This window comes from Hemicordylus capensis, chromosome 16 (genome assembly GCF_027244095.1).
Source record: "Hemicordylus capensis ecotype Gifberg chromosome 16, rHemCap1.1.pri, whole genome shotgun sequence".
In the NCBI taxonomy this organism is placed as follows: Eukaryota; Metazoa; Chordata; class Lepidosauria; order Squamata; family Cordylidae; genus Hemicordylus; species Hemicordylus capensis.
In genome coordinates this window covers 12,343,645-12,366,797 of record NC_069672.1, presented here as the reverse complement: position 1 = coordinate 12,366,797, position 23,153 = coordinate 12,343,645, and the positions used below count along the sequence as shown (strand labels likewise).

Sequence of the window (23,153 nt, the reverse complement as noted above, 5' to 3'; positions counted from 1 at the left end):
AAAAAAATTGACCGAATCGATTCAAATTCAAATCGAATTTGAATCGATTCGTCTCAAAACTGCCTGCACAGAATGGGATTCGTTCGAATCGATTTGGATTTGGGCGAATTCGAATCGAATTCAAATAGAATTTGAGCAATTTTGATTTGAATTTTCCTGAATTTGAATATGACTGCATTTACTGGAAATTTGTACATGAGTTTTGATGATAGCTTTTGATGCAGGACTTCTTCCCATTCCCCCCTTATTTTTGATGCTTCCTGTATTCCTTGAGGAAGGGGCTTGGGAACAGCACAACTTGGACCATGCAGTTGTACCTGGTGCAGAGATATAGCAGAGATAACTGAAGAGCGTGCCTGTTTGTGTCTCTGAACGATCCACTGTTCTTGCTTTGCCTCCAGCCAATCAGCTTCTGCAGTGGGCAACCCCACCCTGTCTCCACATTGGCTATGATTGGACCGTTTCAGAGGCAGCCAAAACAGCAGGATTCCTAGCCTTCAGAGGAGGCTGCCTGTTGGAACTCTGCATGATTTGCTGCCTCCTTCTGCTACAGAGGGCTGATTCCGCCATGCCTGCTCATGGAGTGTGCCTGGATTGGTCAGTCACTGCTGAGACAGATGCAGCAGAGTCAATTGCCCATATTATGTCTCTCTATATGAGTCACTGCTCCACACTTCTGTTTGGGAACCCCATATGATGATGCACAGAGAAACTCAAGAGTTGATTCCTCTATGGCAAGCCTGCTCAATTTAGGCCCCACCCCCCACTGTTTTTGAACCACAACTCCCATAATCCCCCGCCACAGTGGCTAATAGCTAGGGATTATGGGAATTGTAGGCCAACATCTGCAGGATGGCCGAAGTTGAGCAGTCCTCCTCTATGGAAACGCTTCCTCTTATCCACAGAATATCTGGATAATTGACTTCGTCATTATTTACAAGGTGGTGGGAGGGCAGAAGTTAGCTCGGGACCTGCTGGTAGATCACTGGGTGATTTAGCAGATTGGGATTCCTGACCCTCAACAGCTGAACATCATCCTCTGCCGTAGCTGACTTTGTGTTAATGGCTTCTCTCATGATCTCAGTGTTCCTGACCTGTAAAATGGGAATATTAATGGCTTGCCTTGGACCAAGCAAGTCTTTCTGTAACTCTGCTGGCACCTTTGGCAGTTCTGTGTTCCAATCCTGAATCTGTAGGAAGAGATTTGGACTTGTTGATGCAGGTCATGCCAGGGTATGGCTCGTGGGGTGAAGTAGGTTATTGGCTTCACCCCCAAACCACCATCTGGTTAATGAACTTCAGAGTGCTAGTAAAGTAGATTCTTCATTTGTGCAAGGTCAATATTAACTCATCCCTATTTATGTGAATTGGGGTCTAAATGACCCCTATTCGTGTGAAGTGGGGTCTAAATGACCCCAGTGCCTTCGAAGTGAATTTCCCCTTTTCCTTTAAAAACAAAACCAAAATCTAATGATGAATAATTCAAGCCGATCATTTTACAAAATCTCTCTCCTCTCTTGCTGCTGTCCTTTTGTTTCATATCTTTCCCACACCACATCAACAGAGCCACATTCTCCAACAACCTCCCTTTACTGTGCCATTATTTCAACCAAGATCATTTCTCCCAATTGATTAACGAACATTTCACTGGTGACTGTGTTGTGCTTAGCCGTGTCAGGACTCAAACGCCGTCCCGCTTGCTAAGACGTCCTCTGTAGCACACCCATTCCCCCTCGCTTATAGGGTTATATCCCCACCCCAAGAATCCATGAATTATTGATTTTTCAGGGGTGTGTGGGGAGAAATGAAAAGGAAAATATGAAAAAGGAGAGTTCCTTTTGTACCGGTTAAATGGAACACGCCTGGCTGTCAGCCGGATTTGATTTGCTTTATCTTTTTTGACAGTTACCTAATAACCGGGAGGAGAAGGGGTGTAAACCAGCACTTTGGGAATTGGGCGGTGGTGGGGGAAACATACATCTTCTCTAGCTGAATTAACCATTTGTGGTTGAATCGATTCGGTGCCTGAAAATTCAGCCCGAATTCTGTGGGTTTCGGTGCGAAACCATCTCCGGATTGTCTCTCGGTGTTCAGACGTCGGCCAGGTATTTGACAGCTGCATTTGAGAACCTGTGAACTTTTATTTCAACTAGTTGGCGGCTGGTGTCTGACAAGGTGGGATAGTTGATGATATCATGTCACAGTTCTTCAGGGCTGACGGGATGAACGGTGGACCCCAAAGGACATTTAGCATCTGGCATAACAGGGGCAGATGACGGCTTGTCAGATCTCATACAGGGCACCTGCCAAAGTGTTCAGGTCGCAAAAGGTGGAGGTGATTTTTCATGCTCCGAGTGTAAATCCAAGCGGAGAACCCACCGCTTGGAATGGAAGGCACACAAGTGGAAGCATTCACCAGGCTGCCATGATCCATTTCAGCTCTGATTCTCAGGATGGCGTAGCGTGTCTAAACAAAACATTTAAAGTTGGGGCTGGAAATGGAAACCTCCAGGCCAAATCTGCCCCTCTGCGATTCATTATAGGTACACAGGAAGTTGCTTCCTGCTGAGTCAGACCCTTGGTCCATCAAGCTCAGTATTGTCTGCTCTGACTGGCAGCAGCTCTCCAAGGTTACAGGCAGGAGTCTCTCTCAGCCCTGTCTTGGAGATGCTGCCAGGGATTGAATCTGGGGCATCCTGCAGGCAAAGCAGATGCTCGACCACTGAGCTACAGACGCCAACACAAAATTTATTATGGACACCAGAAGCTGCCATCTACTGAGTCAGACCCTTGCTCTGACTACCTCAGTATTCTCTACTCTGACTGGCAGCAGCTCTCCAGGGTTTCAGATTGGATTCTTTCTCAGCTCTACTTGGCGATAGTCACCAGAGCTGGGCCCTTCTGCATACAAAACAGATGCTTTCCCACTAAACTATGGCCCAATCACCAGTTCTTTCCAGCTGCAAACAAAACAAAAACTAAATAAAGGGCACAGAGGGTTAGCATTTGTAGCTGCAAGGCTTGCCCGCAGGAGAGTTAGGAGGTGGTAAAAGAGGGCTTTCCAGCTCCATTCCAAAATCAAGGTAGCCTGCCAGTAAAGCTAGTTTCTGACCAAGGATTCGGGATGTTTTCTCCTCAAACAGACGTCCTTTTATATTAAAGGAAAGGCTGTGTAATTTATTGAGTGTGTGATCCGCCGATAGAAAAAGACAAGCATTGGGTCCGTTTCTGCTCGCAACTCTTGACGTCACAGGTGCTATCCAATAGGCAGCTTTCCAATTTAATTCTTGATACATCCCAACACAGTCTTGGGGAAGAGCTTCTCTCCCGCCTCATTCCCTCCTAACTGAAATCTAACCAGGTTTTAAATGCTGACCCTCCACTCGAATTCCGTTCGTGTGTTTTGCTGCCTCCTTTCTTGTACCCGGAGCCTTTTCATGAGATTCCTGGTGCAGTGGTGTAAAACATTGTGTCACTGTTCTTATTTTCTTCTTTAAATATGGCCACCGATGTCAGCCTCTTATCTGAGACGTCCTCTCGCTGTCAGGGTTTGGGATACGTAGTTGGCAGGATCAGGATTTCACTTTGCTGGGCATTTGATGTATTGTCCACAAACTTATAGCAGATTCTTTTCTCACTCTTGGTTGCTCTTCAGACAATCCCCTTCCCCCTAAAACGGAAGCTCTGTTGTACAGCCAGCTGGAGAAAAACCTCCAAATGCAGAAGGGAAAATAAGGATCAATGCTGTAACAGCTTTGGAATCAGCAGAATCTAAATTCAATTTATTTTATTTTTTGCAAGCAAATTCAGGGTAGCAGAATTAATTTGACAGGTGTGGACCTGCCACAAAATGTTGCTGTATATGTCCATAGTGTGCATGCACTACCTGGGCCTGGTGAAAGTTTCAGGCCCTTTCGCCCTCAGAAGCAGAAGGGGTTGTGACTGTCTTGAGGGAATATCCTTCAAGCAGAGAAATTCCCTGCTCTTTTTCCTTCCCCGCAACTCTCCACTGAGTTCCATTAGCTCCGCCCACCCAGCTGTCTGTTAACTCCTCTCTGAGGACACAAGCATTCCACTCCATTGAGCCACATTGGGAGTTTTGGGAGGTGCTGTATGGCTGTTTCTGGGCTTTGCTTTCATTCCTGCACTCTTGCCTGCGAATATTCTCCTTCGAAAAATAACCCCGTGTTTCAGCCAATGAGGTTGACTGTTTGTTGTGCACACGACGATCCTGGGAGGTCATTGCCATCTTACTGGGCAGCATTGGATATTTTCTGTCTTTCTAATACTGCCTGGTAATGATGATTATGGCCTTTCACTTCCACCATGGGAAAACACCGGCGGCGTATTCTGAAACCACAAGGTTAGTGACCAGTGACAAGGTGAAGGGGGAAATTGGTGTCACAACCATTGGGATACTCGAAAGGACGTGATGATAGGCATTCTGCTTTGGCGTGTTAATGGGTTCTCTTCCTTTGGGTTTGTCAGCCCAGGGTGTGGTGGATTACGGGGTTGGGGACAATTTATTTTGTTTATTTATCTATTTAAAATATCCTTATCCTGCCTCTCCATACTGCTCTGGGTAGCCGCCAACATAAATCACAGACAAGCAATAGGTTAAAATGCTACAGTAAAACAGCAGAGCAATATAAAACTGGTAAAGAAAAGAATAGGTAAAAAGCGGAACCCAGTTAAAATCAGGTTTAAAACCCCACCAGAGACAAGCCATGGGTTCAAAACACTCTCTAAAAAGAAGGGTATTCAAATATTTCTTAAAAACTCGGAGACATAGAGCATAGTGGAGCTCCTTTTGGAGACATTCAAAAGCGGAGGGGCCACCACTGAAAAGGCCCCGTCTCTGAGCAGCTCTGGGCAATGCGGTCCTTATTTGTCCACTGCTGAGTCTATGATTTGGTTGCTCACACCCCTCTCTAAGATTCTTCCCAAGAAGAGACATTTAAGGTATCTCTCTTGGCACTATTGTGGCATCTCCCAATTTCCGCTGCTCCCATGATAATGGGTTTGAGCACCTAACAAAATAAGAGTCTTCTCCAGAATCCTTTTAGGTACCCCTTTCAGCTGCTTTGCCTTTAAAAAAACAAAACAGCTGGGTGAGCCTTCCAACAGATATCAGTTATTAAAAGAGACGGTAAATAATGATTTACAAGGATATCCTTGAGAGGGTGTTATTGCCGTTAGATATTTTTCACCCGGATCACAGGTGTTTTGGAACACCTGGCAGGTGGTAAACATGAAAGACAGAGGGGGAGAGATAGAAAGAGAGAGAGAGAAGGAAGGAAGGAAGGAAGGAAGGAAGGAAGGAAGGAAGGAAGGAAGGAAGGAAACCTAGTATATTGTAACATATACTATATACCAGTACATAGTCCATCTAGTATGTAGGAACATAGGAAGCCGCCTTATACAAAGTTAGACCCTTGATCCATCTAGCTCAGTATTGTCTACACCGACTGGCAGCAGCTCTCCAAGGTTTCAGGCAGGAGTCTTTCTCAGCCCCACTTGGGGTTGCTCCCAGGTATTGAACCTGGGCCCTTCTGCATGCAGAGCAATAAGAGGAATACCTTACAGCAGTCAGCGCTCACATGTAGTCACCCATCCAAATGCAAACCAAGGCAGGCCCTGCTTAGCAAAGGGAACACATTTGCGCTCTCTACCTCGAGACCTGAAAGGAGAGGAGATCTGGGCATGTGAGATCTTCTGACCACAGATCCCAGCACGTTTCCTCTTCGGCTTCTCGCTTGCATTGACGGGCAGTAAGTTATTCAGAGGTCCCAGGGAAAGAAAAGTTTTGACCGATAAACTTGCAGGAGAAAGTGGTGGCTTCGGACCGGCGAGATGACCACCAGCAAGGATGACCCCCCCCCCACTTTCGCCGACAGCTGCCGGGACTCTGGTCCTCTGTGGGCATCTTACTAGACAGTGCTGGATTTCTTGCATCTACTCTAACACTGTCTGGTAACGATGTTCAAAGGGCGATCCACAATACTACAGGCCACTGGAGGCTTCGAAGACCAGGCCTGCAAAGGTAGGTTTGAGCGGAGTCCGTAGTTCGAAGGAGCAGGCGGAAATTTGGGGCAGACGGCGGGGCTGTGATCATGCAGAAATGTTCAAAGTGGGAATTACAGCGTCTTTCTTTCCCTCGTAGCCTGACGTTCTGCTGTGGCTGCAGACTGCCCTTTGAGCGTTGGAAGGTGGCATTTATTCCCCCCCCAAAAGGAGGACGTTTTGTGGCATTCTCTCTCTCTGTCTGCTCTCCCTGCTCTTATTGGAAGGAACATAGGAACATAGGAAGCGGCCATATACTGAGTCAGACCATTGGTCTGTCTAGCTCAGTCTTGTCTTCACAGACTGGCAGCGTCTTCTCCCAGGTTGCCGGCAGGAATCTCTCTCAGCACTGTCTTGGAGATGCTGCCAGGGAGGGAACTTGGAACCTAGATGCTCTTCCCAGAGCGGCTCCATCCCCTAAGGGAGGGAATATTTTACAGGGCTCATACTTCTAGTCTCCCATTCAAATGCAAACCAAGGTGGACCCTGCTTAGCTAAAGGGACAAGTTGTGCTTGCTACTACCAGAGCAGCTCTCCTCCCCACCCCATCGTGAAGCTGTCCCTCAATGAGCACAAAAGGGGAGGTTGGGTAGATGGAGGAAGGCGAGCGAGGAAAGATGGGGAGAGTTGCTGAAGGCAAGGAAAAACAAGTTCATGAATGATCCAGCCAATAAGGAAAGGACACGTGGCATGTAGGCAGCAGGGCAGCTGCTACATAGTGCTCCCAGCCAATCAGGAAGCCAAGCTGGGAGCAAAAATCAAAGCTCATCAGGGATCCTGGCTGGGAAGCCGGCTGGGAGACACTCAGGACCTGAGCAGTGCTTGGCAGAACTGTACTGACTGCTGGGCGCTGCTTCCACACACCCCAACCTATTACAGGCAGTGTGGCGGAGTGGTTAGTGTGGGGGAATGGAGTCGGGGCAGGGGGACCTGGGTTCAAATCATCACCAGTGCTCTGTCGGTGGCTTCTCAGCCTCGCAAGGTCGTTGTGAGGAGCACATCTGGACATCTCCATGTAGGCTACCCTGAGCCCTTTGGAGGAAGGAGGGCTTGTAACATGTCGTTAATCATATAATTTTGCTAGCTTTTTATGCTTTTCCCTAAGTGTGGAGGTGGGGAAGGGTCCATCCTCACCGTGTTATGTTCTGAGATGCGGGGTATTTGAGAAGATAGTGGGGAGAACCGTTTTGGTAAAAAGCCTTGAGAAGAGCCCGGGTGTGTGAGATTTGCAGAGTGAGTTCAGACCCACTAAACCGACAATCTGAGCAGCTCTGGGGGTTTTATTTTATTTTATTTTATTTTATTTTATTTTATGTATATGCCACCTGACTCCAAAGGCTCTAGATTGAAGAGCCGTTTAGATTATTGTGTAGGCTGTGTTTCCTGCGGATGGACAGGCCTATGACTGGTCCAGCCTCTTTCTCCCTGTGGGAATTTATTGCTTGCGGCCAAAGTTAAATCCGTTGAAAGAGGGGGGATTATGTGGGTCTGGTGCTTAAGCCTCTGCATTACTGATTAACTGCTTGGAAAGTGGCTGAGGAAATGGTGTCAAGCGTGGAGTGACCCCCACAAATTGACTTCTCACAGGGGTTAAGACAAGAATTCGGAGAGAAACCAATTTGATTGTGTTCATTACCTCTCTCCCCCTGCCCTTAGGAACATAGGAAGCGGCCATATACAGGTACTGAGTCAGACCCTTGGTCCATCTAGCTCAGTATTCTCTACCCAGACTGGCAGCGGCTTCTCCATCGTTGCAGGCAGGAATCTCTCCCAGGCCTGTCTTAGAGATGTTGCCAGGGAGGGAACTTGGAGCCTTCTGCACATAAACAGGCAGATGCTCTTCACAGAGCAGCCCTATCCCCTAAAGGGGATATCTTCCAGTGCTCACACATCTAGTCTCCCATCCAAATGCAAACCAGGGAGGGCCCTGCGTAGTGAGGGGGACAATTCATGCTGAAGACTGATTCCGTACCAAGGACAATTCATGCTGAAGCCTGATTCCGTACTGAGCGTCCGATTTGGCACTCACAACGGAAACCCGCGCGGGCACCGTTCTTTCCTCTAACACCTCTTTTTGCTTTGCAGCCCTCTGCCCCCTAGTCCCCGTTTCCCCAGGAACCTCCTCCTTTCCTACCACGGCTGTGATGGACCCTCCTCGCATTCCCACGGGGACGAGAGCCTGCCCATCGCTGTCTTACCAGACAAAGTTAGATCTTAGCTATTCCTGTCTAATACTGTCTGGTAATGCCGTCGAGGGCACTGGCAAAGTCTTCGCTTTGAACGGAAGTGGGAAAGCGTGGTTCTCCTCTGGCGGGGTGCGTCCCGGCGTGGCCGTGCCATTTGGGTGTGGGTGTGTTCAAAGCGTCCGTCGGGGTGCGTCGGGACAAAGTCCGCCTTTATCACCCCTGTTTTGGCCCCGTAAAGCCTACGGGAGGATAAAAGCCCTGATAAGAAAAGGTTACAAGGGTGGATAGCCTCACACGTCCCGATCGTCCAGGCTGCACAGCACGCAATGTGTGTTATGTCAACAGCAACGCAGAGATCTGAGTTCCTGTTTTCCGCCACCCCTGGGCTTGAGTGAGATCTGACGGATACTCGGTTGCTGAATGTGCTGGCCTCGGTCTTTCTTCTCCCAGGTGCTGTCCAAGTAAACAAGAAGCTACGATCCGACTCGGCTTGACCCCAAATACCCCCGATTTTGATCCTCCGTTCTCAGGTGGTCAAAATGATTGAGTATTGTTGGGCAAAATGTGGGCAATTCATGGGGCCGACTCTAGAATGATGGGTTTGGGGACAGCCAAGGAGAGGCGAGGAACACTATTAGGAGACCCAAGATTTTCCTATTCACTGAATACTCCTCGAGGGAAGGTGATTGATGGGGTTAGTTGATTTACCTTTATTGACAAAGTTTGCTTGCAATTATGCAGGAAATGGGACAGATTCCTTTTAGAAAAGACATCTTTTCTGATTAGGTTGAAACTTCCAGTCTGCTTTCAAGGCTAGTTTCGTCTTCCTGTTCGAGGCCACGTGGCAGGAAAGACCGGGGTGGGGTGGGGTAGTAAGAACCTCCGTAGATTCTTGTGCAGCTGCGGCAGTTCCCCACTCCTCCAGAGGGCGTAAGTTGATTTAATTTTTTAAAAAAGCTTCAGACAGGTTGGGAGGTTTAGCTTGAACCGGGGGGGGGGTTAGGCTCAACATCGAGCCGTTGAACCGAACCGGCTCAACATCGAGCTTTTGAACCAAACCGGTTCATCATCGAGCCATTGAGCCGAACCGGTTCGACATCGAACCAGTTCCGAACCGGTTTGCACATCCCTACCTGCTTGCACTGGGTTCTGCTGCTTGTTCTGGGATGGAGGAGTGAGCGAATGAGGCTTCTTTAAACAAAAGAGACCTTCAAAAACAATTAATTCAAGCTGTCAGACCATATCTGACTCTATTGTCTGACATGTTGTTGTAAAGCATCAGAGTGTTGGCTGGGAGAGCGAAAAAGGGAGTGGGAACGATTTGGGGCGGGGAGCGCTTGCAAGTTGGAATCATCCCTGGCAAATTGGGCACTAAATTGTGGTGTGTGTGTGTGTGTTTGCACAAAATACACACTTCCTCACCTTTAATGATGAGAAAGCAGCAGGGTGAACCGGCGCTGAACAGCCTTCGGCGTTTTTCCCCTCCCGCTGTGCAACCGGCCCACCGAACGGGAGGCCGAGATTTCTGACCTTTCTCCGCCCGAGAGCGGGAACTGATCAGGCATTCAACAATGAGAACTCCACGGCCAGCTTTCCACAGAACAAAGAGAGTCCTGTGTGCTTTTCCTCTTCCGCCTCAAGTCAGACACAGCAAAGCTCTCAGGGTGTGCTTGGACTGTTTCCCCCGTCCTCCTTTTCTGTTGCTGTCGTTGTTCAGAAGTGATTTTTAAGGGCCCGGCTACTGGATCAGACCCAAGGATCCATTCCATCCAGCATCCAGTTTACCTCTGGGAAGCCCACCAGCAGGAGTTGACAGCCATAGGTCTTTCCCCCAGCCATGGGAATTAATAGGTATACTGCCTCTGTGCATGGAGGTTCCACTACTATCATTCTGAATAAGAGCAGCGCTGCTGGATCAGGCCAAAGGCCCATCTGGCTCACCACCCCCTTTCTAATGATGACCTACCAGCTGCCTTGGGGAGGCCTCCATTCAAGGCAGGAAGACAACAGCCCTGTCTCCATAGGTGATCCCCAACAATTGCTTTTCCAAGGTAGACTACTCCTGAATAGGTGTTCTCGCCTATTGTGACTAACCGCCATTGACAGAACCCCTCCTCCTCCACAATTTTTTCAAAACCACTTTTAAAGCCACTTAGGATTGTGGCCATGGCTATAGCTTGTGGCAGAGAGTTCTTGTACATTCTGCTTGGTTGTGAAGAAGTCCTCCTTTTTTTCCTGCCCCGAATGGACTGCCAATCAGGTTCATGGGCTCTCTTTTTTAGGGGAGAATCATGTCTCTCTGGCCGAATTCTCCACTTTGCAAATCACATTCTTAATCTCTCAAATGCTCCTTTCTTTTTTTGAAACTCAGCTCCATACCTTCCTCGTAAGAATCTTATATTGCAGCCACATACAACATTAGCTCAAAGGCCCCTATCTCCATTGCCAAATATTCTCAGAGCTGGTCTTGTGGCAGCAAGCAGGACTTGTTCCCTTAGCTAAGCAGGGTCTGCCCTGGTTGCATATGAATGGGAGACTAGAAGTGTGAGCACTGGAAAATATCCTACCCACCCAGCCCTTAGGGGATGGAGCCGCTCTGGGAAGAGCAGAAGGTCCCAAGTTCCCTCCCTGACAGCATCTCCAAGATAGGGCTGAGAGAGACTCCTGCCTGCAACCTTGGAGAAGCCGCTGCCAGTCTGTGCAGACAATACTAAGCTAGATAGGCCAATGGTCTGACTCAGTATATGGCAGCTTCCTATGTTCCTACAGAGATCAACTGTGCCAGGGAGGGGAAAGGGACTGCTTCACCCTTTCCCTGCTGCCTGCAAGCTACTTCCCTCCCCTCCCGGTGACAGTGTGCTGGGTTTGCCATTAACTTGCAAATAAGGGTCCAGAAACCCGCATGAGAAGGGCGTTTAGAAAGGAAACCAGTCCGTAGAGGAAGAGCTAAGCACTACAGAATGCCATTCTGAAATGCGTATTGAACAGATATGACACAAGATCCTAGATTTGTTCACACGATAGCCAGTGGGGTCAGAGAAACGCCTAGCCTGGGTTGGAGTCGGGCGTACTCCTGATTTTCAGCCGTGTGCTTTCAAACTTTAAAGTAGGAGGCACGGAGAAGGCTCGCGTGCCAGCTGGGAAGGACAGCTTTTCCTCCCACCTCCGTAAAAAGCTAGGGATGATACCCAGGTAGGGTATGCTTTTGTGGGGAGGGGGAAAAGCTCCGCACTGGGTTTTCCAGACCTTTGCGTTCCACGCTGCCTCTTCCAGAGGTGAGAGAGTATTCTCCAGATTGTAGCAAAACTTCACCGTTCTCAAGTATAATCACCGGGATACGACTCGCTTCCCAAACCAGCCCGTTTGGTGGCCAGACTCGTTGATGTAGCACTCCAGATTGTAAATGAAGGAGACAGAAGCTTTGGCTTCCCCATAACCATTCATTACGGCGTTCCATATTGAAGGCTTGAATCTGATGCTGCCAATATCCCAGGCCCTGTTTTATCACCAAACACCACGTGCCGGGAAAGAACGTGCCGGCGTCCCATCTGTTTTCTCCCTGCTCGCGCAAATCAAAGGTGATTCCATTGATTCCCGGGTGCTTATTTATATTCCGGAACATACCGTAAGATCGTATGGCTTTTATTTCCCTCTTCGTCTTTGCGTGTATAAAACATGCCTTCACTTGTATGTATGATGCCAATAAATGTTGAATCTCCAGCTTGGTTTTGTTTGAGTTGCATTTCTTTTGATCGAATTCATGTTCCCCTTGACCAGTGGATACATTCACCAATCTCACCAATAGCCTCTGGATGGGGCAGTTTATAAATGTAATGAATGAATGAATGAATGAATATCTGGGTTTGAAAAAGCAGGGGGGGTGTTCTCACAACCCTAAACAGGGTCGGAGGGACGTCCGGACAGTGTAGATTCTAATTTAGCTCCACCCACAACCTGCCCCATCTGACACCCACTGGATTCTGCTCTCCCTCCTCTCCACACCAACCTGATTCTATTCTGGCTGTGCCTCCACCTGAGAAATCCATCCTGCCTTCACCTCTGACCTCACCGGCTCTATGCAGGCTCCCTTTGCCACAGTTCTGCTCCCGCCTCGCCCATCGGGAGCCAGTGTTTTGAAAGGACGTTGGCACGCCCTAGCTAAAAAAGCATTAATTACAAATGGGTATAATTCACCCATGAGTCACTCTTATCTAAGACATGCAGATCTGTGCTCCAGTAATAACACGGAGTGTTCATATAGTGCATTTCAAAAGGCTTCGCGTACGTTATCTCGCAAACCCTCACCACAGACCTATGGGATTGGCTGATACGGTTCACCTCATATTTCAAGGGCTGCTCTCAAAGGCAAGTTTGCAACTGAGGTGAGGTTAGAAATAAGTAGGGGCGTCCCACCTCACACCTGTTTCCAGTTTCATTCCATCGCTTGCGGTATATTTTAGTTCTTTATTTCTCATATTTTTATACTGCCTGATATGTACATCTCTAGGCGGGGTACAACATTTAAAATATTTAAAAGTCACAGATCGCAATGCGTGACAATAAAAATAGAATACAATTGTTATCAAGTCAAGTTTGTAGAAGTATTAAAAATTAATTCTAATTAAAAGCCTGCGGAAACAGGAGAGTCTTGAGGGTCTTCCTGAAAATAAACAGAGAAGGAGTCGCTATTATTTCAGTAGGGAGCATATTCCAAAGCCCTGGGGCAGCCACAGAGAAGGCCCTGTCCCGAGTCGCCACCAAACAAGCTGGTGGCATCCATAACCGGACCTCTCCAGAAGATCGTAACAGGCGGCAGGGTTCATGCTCTCTTAAGGAGAAAAGAGCTCTCTTAAATAGGCGCTCTCCTTAAATTTAAGGAGGCACTCTCTTAAATAGCCTGGACCCAAGCCATTAAGGGCTTTATAGGTAATGTCCAGCACTTTCTATTTCACCTGGAAATATATCATCAGCCAGTGCAGTTCTTTCAAAACCAGTGTTATGTGGTCCCTTCATGGTGTCCCAGAGACCAAGCTGGCTGCCGCATTCTGTTCCAATTGTAGTTTGAGTGCATTACAGTAGTCAAGCCTGGAGGTTACCAGCATATGCACCACTGTTTTAAGGTCATTCCCCTCTAGAAATGGACATAGCTGATGATGTATCAGCCAAAGCTGATAAATAGTGTTCCTGGCCACCGACTGGGTTCTCACAAGCCACACCATGTTAGTTTAAAGGAATCGGAGAGTTCAGAGATTTGTGTGCTTCCCGCAGAGAGTCTCATGAGAACCCGGAAATTACCAGGAGTCCCAGATTCTCCTGATGGGAAACGACGATGAACCTAAGATCAGCAAGCTAAGTTGGTTGACGATCTGAGCTTCATCATACTTTCCCAGGGCATTGAATCTGAGATTCCCAATGATTTCTGGGTTCTCCCAACACGCACCCCCAGCGTATGTATGGCTCCAAAATCCCAGGCTGGGGAAGGTGGGAGTTGTAGTTCAATGACAGCTGGAGGGACAAGTTTGCCCACCGCTGCCCTAAGCGGACTGTCTTACAGCAGACAGTGTTCTCATGTAGTCCCCCATCCAGATACAAACCAAGGCAAACCCTGCTTAGCAAAGAGGCAATTCTGTCTGACTCAGTACAAGGCAGCTTCCTCTGTTCCAAGAGATATTGGAGGCGGTCGGGAAGGCTTCTCCCGCCGATAAAGAGGGAGCCACCACACTTTCCCCTCCAGCTGAAATGAAAGCCAATAAAACAGGCAAATACATTTTCCGGAGATGCAAGTGCCACTTTTGGACTCCTGTCTCCAGAGGCAAATGAATCAGCCACTCTTACAAAGCCAGAGAGGAAGGAGGGGCTCGAACAAACACTCAGAGGAGGGGTGGCTTTCAATTAGAGCCGCTAATTCTGTTTGCACGCCCAACGTCTCTGGTAAAGAGACACCCATACCCAATGCATCATCCCCTGTGGGGAAGCATTGTGTCTCTGGAAAGCAAACATGGAAAGTCTCTCTCTGTGTGTGTGTGTGTTTGGGGAGCGGGTGGGGGAGCCTATGGGGCAAAGAGTGTAATCTGAGGACAGCAGGATATGGGTACTTTGCAGATGGATTCAGGATATAGTGTGTGAGATAGCTTAGGTGAGCAGGTAAGGGGCACACACGTACAAACACACATTGCTTGATACCAAAGAGAGCTCCACGTCTATTGCATAGGGATGTGCACGAATCAATTTTTCAGATATGATTCCGATTCGATTCGATTCGATTTGGATTCGAATCCAATGGGCCCCAAACAGGCTGACTCGATTCAAATTCAAACCGATTTGGTTCAAATGTGAACCGATGTGATCTATTTTGGTGCCTTTTTTTTTTGACTAGCCAGGGCACCTGAATGGTTTTTAAAAGTGCCCAAATGTCCCCAAACTCTCACCAAATCGATTCAAATCCTTTTTAGAGGTGATTCGATTTGAATTTGAATCTGAATTTTAGATGACCCCTTTTTAAAAACTCACAGATTAAATCCACTTTATAGCTGTATTTACCTAAAGGAAGAGAACTCAGAATTCAAGACAACCCTCTAATTTCTAAAATCAAAGAATTTGGGGGAAAGCTAGTCTTGGATTCAGGTAAATACGATAATACAGGGTCTAGAGGATATTTGTTGCTTCATGATATGAATAAATCATGATATGGGGAAGAAAGAAAAAACAGGCAGGCAGAAGCATGAGGAGCACAAAGGGAACCCCCCCCCTAAAAGCTGCATATCTTTCAACTTTTTGAAATAGACAAGACCTTTATTGTGGGGTTGGGGGGTATTATTAATTTTAAGGGAATTGATGCTAGCACAACATTCTTAAGCACGAGCCCTAAGACATCTCTGCCGCACCCCCTAAAGTGAACAAGAGGAGCATGGGCGTGTCGTGATGTGGGGTGCTTCACCAGTTGCATTCCTGCCTGTTGTGCAGGTTTCCAGGCACAAGTGGGGCATGCATGAAAGAAGATGCCAAGGCTGTGCTCCAGATTTCTGGTAACTTGGCAAGGAAATGAATCCTGTACCCTGCTGGCTTTTGCTCCTGGCGAAATCTGTGTCTTGGGATCCTTGCTGGAAATCAAATGGATGAGCATGCCGTTCTCCAAACACGGCGTCTCTCTTCCCCTGCCCCTTCCCTGCATTGTAGAACCCCTGGGCCCTTTCCAGAAGGGGATGGAGTCCTCCCTCCCTCCCCTCATCTTTGTTCTGCAGATCAATAACTTGGCCTTCTCTGGGCCCGAACTTTGCTGCAAAGACTTGGCCTGCCTTTGGTTTGTGGAAAGGCGCCCTGAGTGGCGTTTCAGGTGATTTAACACAATTCCCAGCTGGCGTCAGCTTTTTCTGTTGCAGGAGTTTGGCGGGCAGCAGAGAAAGGTCTGGGCTTCTTTCTTTCTTTCTTTCTTTCTTTCTTTCTTTCTTTCTTTCTTTCTTTCTTTCTTTCTTTCTTTCTTTCTTTCTTTCTTTCTTTCATGTAATCTCTCTCTCTTCCCTGTAATCAATCTTCCTCCCTCCCTCCCTCCCTTTGTACAGAGGTACATCTGCTGGTACACCCTAGGCTGGATTACTGCAATGCACTCTATGTGGGGCTGCCTTTGTATGTAGTCCGTAAACTGCAGTTGGTCCAGAATGCGGCAATCATTTTGGTCTCTGCGTCATCTAGGAGACACCATATTACTCCTGTGTTGAAAGAATTACACTGGCTGCCAAGATGTTTCCTGGCAAAATACAAGGTGCCGGTCATTACCTATAAAGCCCTAAACAGCTTAGGCCCTGGGTATTTAAAAGAACATCTTCTTTGCCATGAGCCTCGCTACCTGTTGAGAGCTTCGTCTCTGGTTGCCACCAACCCGCTTGGTGGCTACTCGGGAAGGGGCCTTCTCCGTGGCTGCCCCTGGACTTTGGAACGTGCGCCCTGTTGAAATCAGAGCCTCCCCATCTCAGGCAGCTTTTTAAAAAGGCACTGAAGACAAATGTATCCACCTAGGCTTTGAATCAGATTTATAGTTTTAAAATGCTTAATGTTGTTGGTTTTTCCAATGATCTGAATGTTAATGGTTTTGATGGTCGAATTGATTTAGTTTTTATTTAAATTAATTGATGCTAATTGTTTTTATTTTGATGTCAACCACCGTGAGTCATTTTGGGAGGGGCGGCATAGAAATCAAACCAACCAACCAACCAACAAAAGGACATCAGACATTGACACACGCTCATGGCAAATGAAGGGAAGGCTCCGGGTTAAAAGGAAATTGCACATCCGCGCAGGCCACAAAGTCCACAGGCCCCCTCCACAGCGCGCCTCGGGTTTTACAGCCCCTGGGACCGCCACGCCGTCTCCTTCCTCCTTCGGCGCAGCCTGGAGAGGAGACCACCTGCTTCCGTGGGTGGGTTAAACATTAAACAGCAGCTGGTGCAAAGCAGAGGCCGTTAATGCCGAGAGGGAGCCTCGCCCAAACCCCTTGTAGACTTTGGGGAGTCTCCGGACCGAGACGACTCTAAAGCGACTCTGGCTCTGAAAGGCAGCTCAGAGATCTGGTTCCCCTTCTAAGCAACAATTTATTTTGTCTTCAGCGAAGATGCTCAGTGCAGCACGGGTTATTCTGTGCATTGATCACTTGGTGGGATTCCCCACAGGAACACAGGAAGCTGCCTTATACGGAGTCCAGCCCTTGGTCCATCTAGCAGGGTACTGTCTACACTGACTGGCAGCAGCTCTCCGAGGTTTCAAGCAAGATGCCTTCCCAGCCCGACCTGGCGATGCTGCCGGGAACTGAACCTAGGACCTTCTGCATGCAAAGCAGATGCTTCACCACTGAGCTGTGGGCCTTCCTTGTTTATGAAGCTGCCTTCTATCGAGTCTGACCCTCGGTCCATCTAGCGCAGTATTACACTGATTGGCAGCATCTTTTCCCCGCCCTGCCTGAAGATGCTGCCAGAGATTGAACCTTCTGCATGCAAAATAGGTACTCTGCCCCTGAGCAACAACCCTGTGAGGTAGGTTAAGCTGTGGGAGAAGCAACGGGCCCTGAGTCACCCAGCGAGTTTCATGGCGGGGTGGTGATTTGAACTCGGGTCTCCCAGGTCCTAGTCCAACACTCTGGCCACGACACCACGCTGGATTCTGGGCTCCGCTTGTCCTAAGGCTTTCTCCACTTGCCTGGTTGAAGAGCTGATTTGAACCTCAATTATTCCTTCTGCTTGGGAGGTGCAAATCGACCCTGGCTGGCTGCTGTCCTAGTTGCGGAGTCCAGGTTCTCCGAAGCGACTCCAGATCCAGCTTTTCCGAACAGCCTGATCGGTTCCCCCTTCGCTCTCTGGCTGCCGATCCACAAGCTGTAACCTGTGCACCTGACAAGGCCTGGAGTGATGTCAGCGGGCGCGGGAGGATTACCCCACCCAAGGCTGCGCCGGGCTGGGAACGGCAGAGAGAGGGAGGAACGCCCAGCTAAGATTCCACACAAAGCCGATTTCCTGATAGTTTTGCCACTGAGAACTCAAGGCAAGAACTCTGCCAAGGTCAGCCGGGGCCCCTGGGCAGCCGCACGTAGACACACAGACAGCTGCCATCTGCTGAGTCTGACCCTTGGTCCGTCTAGCTCAGCATTGTCTACCCAGACTGGCAGCGGCTTCTCCAAGGTTGCAGGCAGGAGTCTCTCTCTCTCAGCCCTATCTTGGAGATGCTGCCAGGGAGGGAACTGGGAGCCTTCTGCATGCAAGCAGGCAGGAGCTCTTCCCAGAGCGGCCCCATCCCCTAAGGCAGTGGTTGCTAACCAGGGTTCCTCTGTTGCTGAACTACAACGCCCATCACCCCCAGGCACAATAAATTGTAGCTGGGAATGATGGGAGTTGTAGTTCACCATAAACTGTAGCCACGATAAATTGTAGCTACCATTAGAATTGTAGCTACAAAATGTAGACTGATGGGAGTTGTTGCCACAATGAACTGTAGCTGGGGGTGATGGGGGTTGTAGTTGCAGAACTACAACGCCCATCAGCCCCAGCCCCAATCAATTGGGGCCGGGAATGATGGGAGTTGTAGTTGAGCAACCTCTGGAGGAACCCTGGTTGGGAACCCCTGCTCACTCGTCGTCTCCCATTCAAATGCAAACCAGGGCAAACCCTGCTTAGCAAAGGAAGCCGTTCATGGCGGCGATGACAAGACCAGCTCTCCTCTCTGTCGCAGATTACTGCGCTGAGCCAGCGGGGGGGGGGGGGGTGGACTAGATGACCTCCAGTGTTCCCCTCTGACTCTAACCGTTTGAGCTGGAGAGGAGATGAAGGGGAGATTGGCCTTGCGTCTTCAAATATCTGAAGGGCTGCTGCGTGGAAGAGGGAAGAGCGGGCTGGTTCTCTGTTCTCTGCCCAGGGAGCATGCCCCCCCCTTCCACCTCCCTCCTCCCTGCTCCCCCCATTAAACCATCACGATCTCAGGCACCCGATGACGTGCGGCGGTTGCTATGAAGCTCTGCCCTCTAGGAATCCAAGCTGGTGCCAGGAGGAGGGCTTGGCGGGCTTCTCCCTCAACAGCCGAGCGATGGCGGCTTTTAACCTGTGGCTGCGTGGAGCGAGGAAGGCGAGGAGAGGAGGCCTGTGTGTGTGTGTTGGAGCTCCCTCGTCTCTGATCTGGCCTGGGCTCATCTGAGTCTGGCTGGGATGGAGCGGTCGTTCAGTGTCAGAGCAGGTACTTGCCGGCAGAAGGACCCAGAAGGACCCTGGGAAAGGCTCCTGCCTGAAACCTTGGCGAGCTGCTGCCAGTCAGTGTAGGCGACACTAGGTTCGGAGGGGCCCAGTGTCTGACTCCGTTTGGCAGCGTCATATGTTCGTCGGAAGCGTAGCTCAGTGGCAGAGCCCCTGCTTTGCCAGATCCAACATCGCCAGGTACGGCTGGGAAAGACTCTTGCCTGGCCTTGGAGAAGTTGTTGCTGCCCAGGGAGGGAGCCACCATTGAGCAGACGGGTTCAAAGAACCCGGGCCGCGGCCAGTCAGGGGGCCGCGCCTGGCACCCCAGCCACACACCCTGCGTCTGATGTCAGAGGAATACGGGCCACCAGCTGGCTTCCTCTTCCATTGCTGCTGCCAGTCAGTGCAAATCAGTCTCTTGGGTCTGGCTCAGTAGAAAGCAGTTTCCTACATTTCTATGTTTGGCGCTTCTGAGCCTTCAGAAATCCCAGGTGCCTGAGAAACGTGCTGTCCGTTGAGAGTTTGGCTGTGTGCCCGCACAATTAAGGCCGGCCGGAATCATATACACCCTGCAGGAATCCTGGGTCACCGATTGACAAATGCAAGCCCTTTCCTTCAGGGGTAGGCTGTTGTTGGATGACAACTCCCATCATCCAGTGCACCACTGTACACTACTTCGGGGGGTGCGATAGAAGAGTGAGGGAGGAGATAATCAGCACGGCTATATTTTGGGGCTGTTGATGCGTCCCCCAAGAATTGGTGCCTAACGGACGGGACGATCCTGGAGGTGACCTTTCTTACATCAAAATATTTTTGACATTAAAGAATTGGAGAAAAGCCTTGTCTTGGATTCAGGTCAATAGAGTATATTGCGTGGTGTCCTTCATTGCTTTCTAGTTGTGCGTTCCCATCGCAAACTGCCTCGCGCGTTTTCCGAATGGAAAGGTGGCATAAACATAGAGATATCGATAAAATCAATACATAATAATTCGCACATTTAAAAGGTATCCTAGATTCTCCTCAACAAGGCCATAAAGGATCCCGACAAGGACAGCAGTTTCCCGGGGGAGGGGACCCAAAAAATTAGGGGCGTAGGAAGCTGCCATATACTGAGTCAGACCCTTGGTCCGTCTTGCTCAGTATTGTCTACACAAACTGGCAGCGGCTTCTCCAAGGTTGCAGGCAGGAGTCTCTCTCAGCCCTCTCTTGGAGATGCTGCCAGGGAGGGAACTTGGGACCTTCTGCTCTTCCCAGAGCGGCTCCATCCCCTGAGAGGAATATATCTTACAGTGCTCATACATCAAGTCTCCCATTCAGATGCAACCAGGGCAGACCCTGCTTAGCAAAAAGGACAATCCATGCTTGTCACCACAAGACCAGCTCTATTTCTAACAGGACTGTCCCCTTTTAAAGGATATTTCTACACAACAACAAATCTCCAAATGTGTCGGGAAGTTTTGCTTTCGACACAACTCTGGGGAAACTTTGGGTGGGATATTTGTTTCCATGACCCCACCACACACACATACATGAAGGTTGAAACAGCTGGTTAAAACCATGGTCCCTGCACACACTTGAATCGTATAAAAACTGGATTTCTGACAAAATAGCCTGAATTGCCATCCATCATGCATCTGTCCAAAGAGCAAAAGAAAGATTAAAAAGTGGCTTTTATCTTGGTTTCAAGACTGCTCTGTTTTCATCACGGCTTCCTTGCATTTGGCTATAGGAGGAATTCTGGAATATTTCCAGAAGGAAAGCATCTGTACGGAGAATGCTGCTGCAGCCGGATGACCAGTGGCAACTTCGGATGAAGTTTCTTGAGCAGGCCAAAAGCTACATTGGCATACCATATGCCAAGAAATACCACGAACCTGGCAGTGAGCAATGATTTCTTTTCTCGTCTGTTTCCCCTTTGAAAATCCATATAGCTTTGTTATCAAAAATAATTTTCACTGTTGGATGAATTGTGATGGGAAGACAATCAAATCATTTTTAAAAACAAGAAACAGATAACGAAGCAAGGCAACGATACGATGTACGATAGATTTATAAAAATATAAACAAAGTGCAGAACTTAGAGAGAAAGGATTCTCTCTCTCTCTCTCTCTCTCTCTCTCCCTTCCTCCCTCCTCCCCTCTCTCTCATTAGAACTCAGTGTCACCCAGTGAAATTGACCAATATCCAGTTCAATGACAGATAGCATTGACCTCTGGAACTCACTGACACAAGATATTGTGATAATCACAACGGGATTTGGGGGGGTTGGACAAGTTCATAGGGGAGGAGCTGATTCTCCATCTTCCAATCTCCATCTGACAGACACTTTTCACTCCACAGCTCCAGAATACGAATCTCCGCTCTTTCTAGATTGTTGTGGGTTAATCCGGAGAGTGCTACAGGACCTATCCGATGACTTTGGCTTCTCCGTCGGCTTGGGAAACCAAGCTTATCTGTATGATACTCTTCCCGTTTCGATACCCAGTGAAGAACATCTGAAGCCAGGGGATCTCATATTCATTTCAGGAACCTACTTTGATACACAACGTAATGTTCCCTGTGTTGCTTCACCCACTTCTCCCCACATAGACTTGAATCTTTATTGTTTTATTTATTATTACATTTTTATCCTGACCTTCTTCCAAGAAATTCAGGGTGGCATAAACGTCTGTCTGCTGCTATCCTCACCACCCAGAAACTGGCCTTCCATTGGGTTTGGACAGTTCATACTCATACAGAGAGCCAGTCAGTGCTGCCAGTCAGTGCTGACAGCAGAGATGTGCATGAAACAGTTTTTTAAAATTCTTTTCAAATTCTGAAAATTCATTTCAAATTCAAATCAAATTCTGAAAATCCATAATGAGTTCAAATCAAATTCTGAAAATTCATTTCAAATTTGAATCAAATTCTGAAAATTCATTTAAAATTTGAATCAAATTCTGAAAATTCATTTAGAATTCAAATCTGGTCCAAAAATTTGATGCAAATCCAATTCGAATCGATTTGACCCCTTTTTTTTTGGCACTTAAAAAAACCAATCAGGGGGTCTGAGTGGTTTTTAAACGGTGCCAAATGGCTCTTGAATCAAATGTGAATCAAATTTCAAAAATTCAGTTCAAATTCATTCCCAATTGCCCTTTTAAGGGGCGATTCAATTTGAATTCAAATCACCCAGATTAGAGTAGAATCAATTCAAATTCATAGGAACATAGGAACATAGGAAACTGCCATATACGGAGTCAGACCATTGGTCTATCTAGTTCAGTATTGTCTTCACAGACTGGCAGCGGCTTCTCCAAGGTTGCAGGCAGGAGTCTCTCTCAGCCCTATCAGTTTGCACGTCCCTAGCTGGCAACTGCTCTCCTGCATCTTAGCTAGAGACACATCTTTCCCAGCCCTACCTGGAGATGTCCGGAACCAAACCTGTCACCCTCTATTCGATCACTGAGGCCTTCACAACGAAGCTAGTAGAGCGGCGTTTCTCAAACCTGGGTTTCCAGATATTGCTGGACTACAGTTCCCATCAGCCCCTGGCCAGTGGGCTGGGGATGATGGGAGTTGTAGTACAACACCTGGGGACCAAAGTTAAATAAACCTGCCATAGTGGCTCAGTCATTTGGACGAGGCCTTCCCTTCGACACCTTCCGCATTCTGATGTCTGCAGATTTCGAAGCTTTCTTCCAAGGAAGGATTTGAGTTTCCGTTCCCCACCCTTGCAGGAAAGAAGCAGCCGCACGACATCATCCACGTGGAGATCTGGCTGGGGGACGGCAAGCGCAGCCTCGGCGCCCGGCTGAAGCATGGCTGCGTGCAGGTCTTTGAGTCCTACAAGTTTGTCTCCCGGTCCTATGGAAACATGGCGTTCCACTTCAGATCCATAGAAACCTGGCTGCAGGGTGTCTGTAACAGGCAAGGTCTGGTGGGATGGGCCAGCTGTAGCACCCCAATCAAGTACAATGCCCGTGGCACTATATATATATATCTGTCACATTTATATCAGAGAATTGTAGCGTTGGGAGGGTCCTTTGGAGGTCCTATAGTCCACCCCCCCTGCTCATGCAGGAAACGGTGATATCCCATCAGTCTTCCAAGGCACTCAGCAGAAAAATAAATGTAAATTTAAAAAAAATTAGGGGGGGGGGGAATTGAAGCTGCCTTCTACTGAGTCAGGCCCTTGGTCCATCTAGTTCAATAC

At 48.5% G+C, this 23,153-nt stretch overlaps 1 protein-coding gene across 6 annotated transcripts in view; it reads left to right on the top strand.

Annotated features, from left to right (window-relative positions):
• The window catches only part of TTLL10 (tubulin tyrosine ligase like 10), a 130,617-nt gene that overhangs the window by 79,397 nt on the left and 28,067 nt on the right, over positions 1–23,153 (top strand). For 5 of the 6 annotated variants that reach the window (XM_053280920.1, XM_053280922.1, XM_053280921.1 and 2 more), the window contains 3 exons: positions 20,688–20,838; positions 21,299–21,505; positions 22,678–22,867. In XM_053280920.1, the coding sequence (XP_053136895.1) occupies positions 20,688–20,838; positions 21,299–21,505; positions 22,678–22,867 (548 nt within the window). Of the gene's footprint in view, positions 1–20,687; positions 20,839–21,298; positions 21,506–22,677; positions 22,868–23,153 lie in introns of those variants that run through there. The other variant, XM_053280926.1, reaches the window with a different exon arrangement.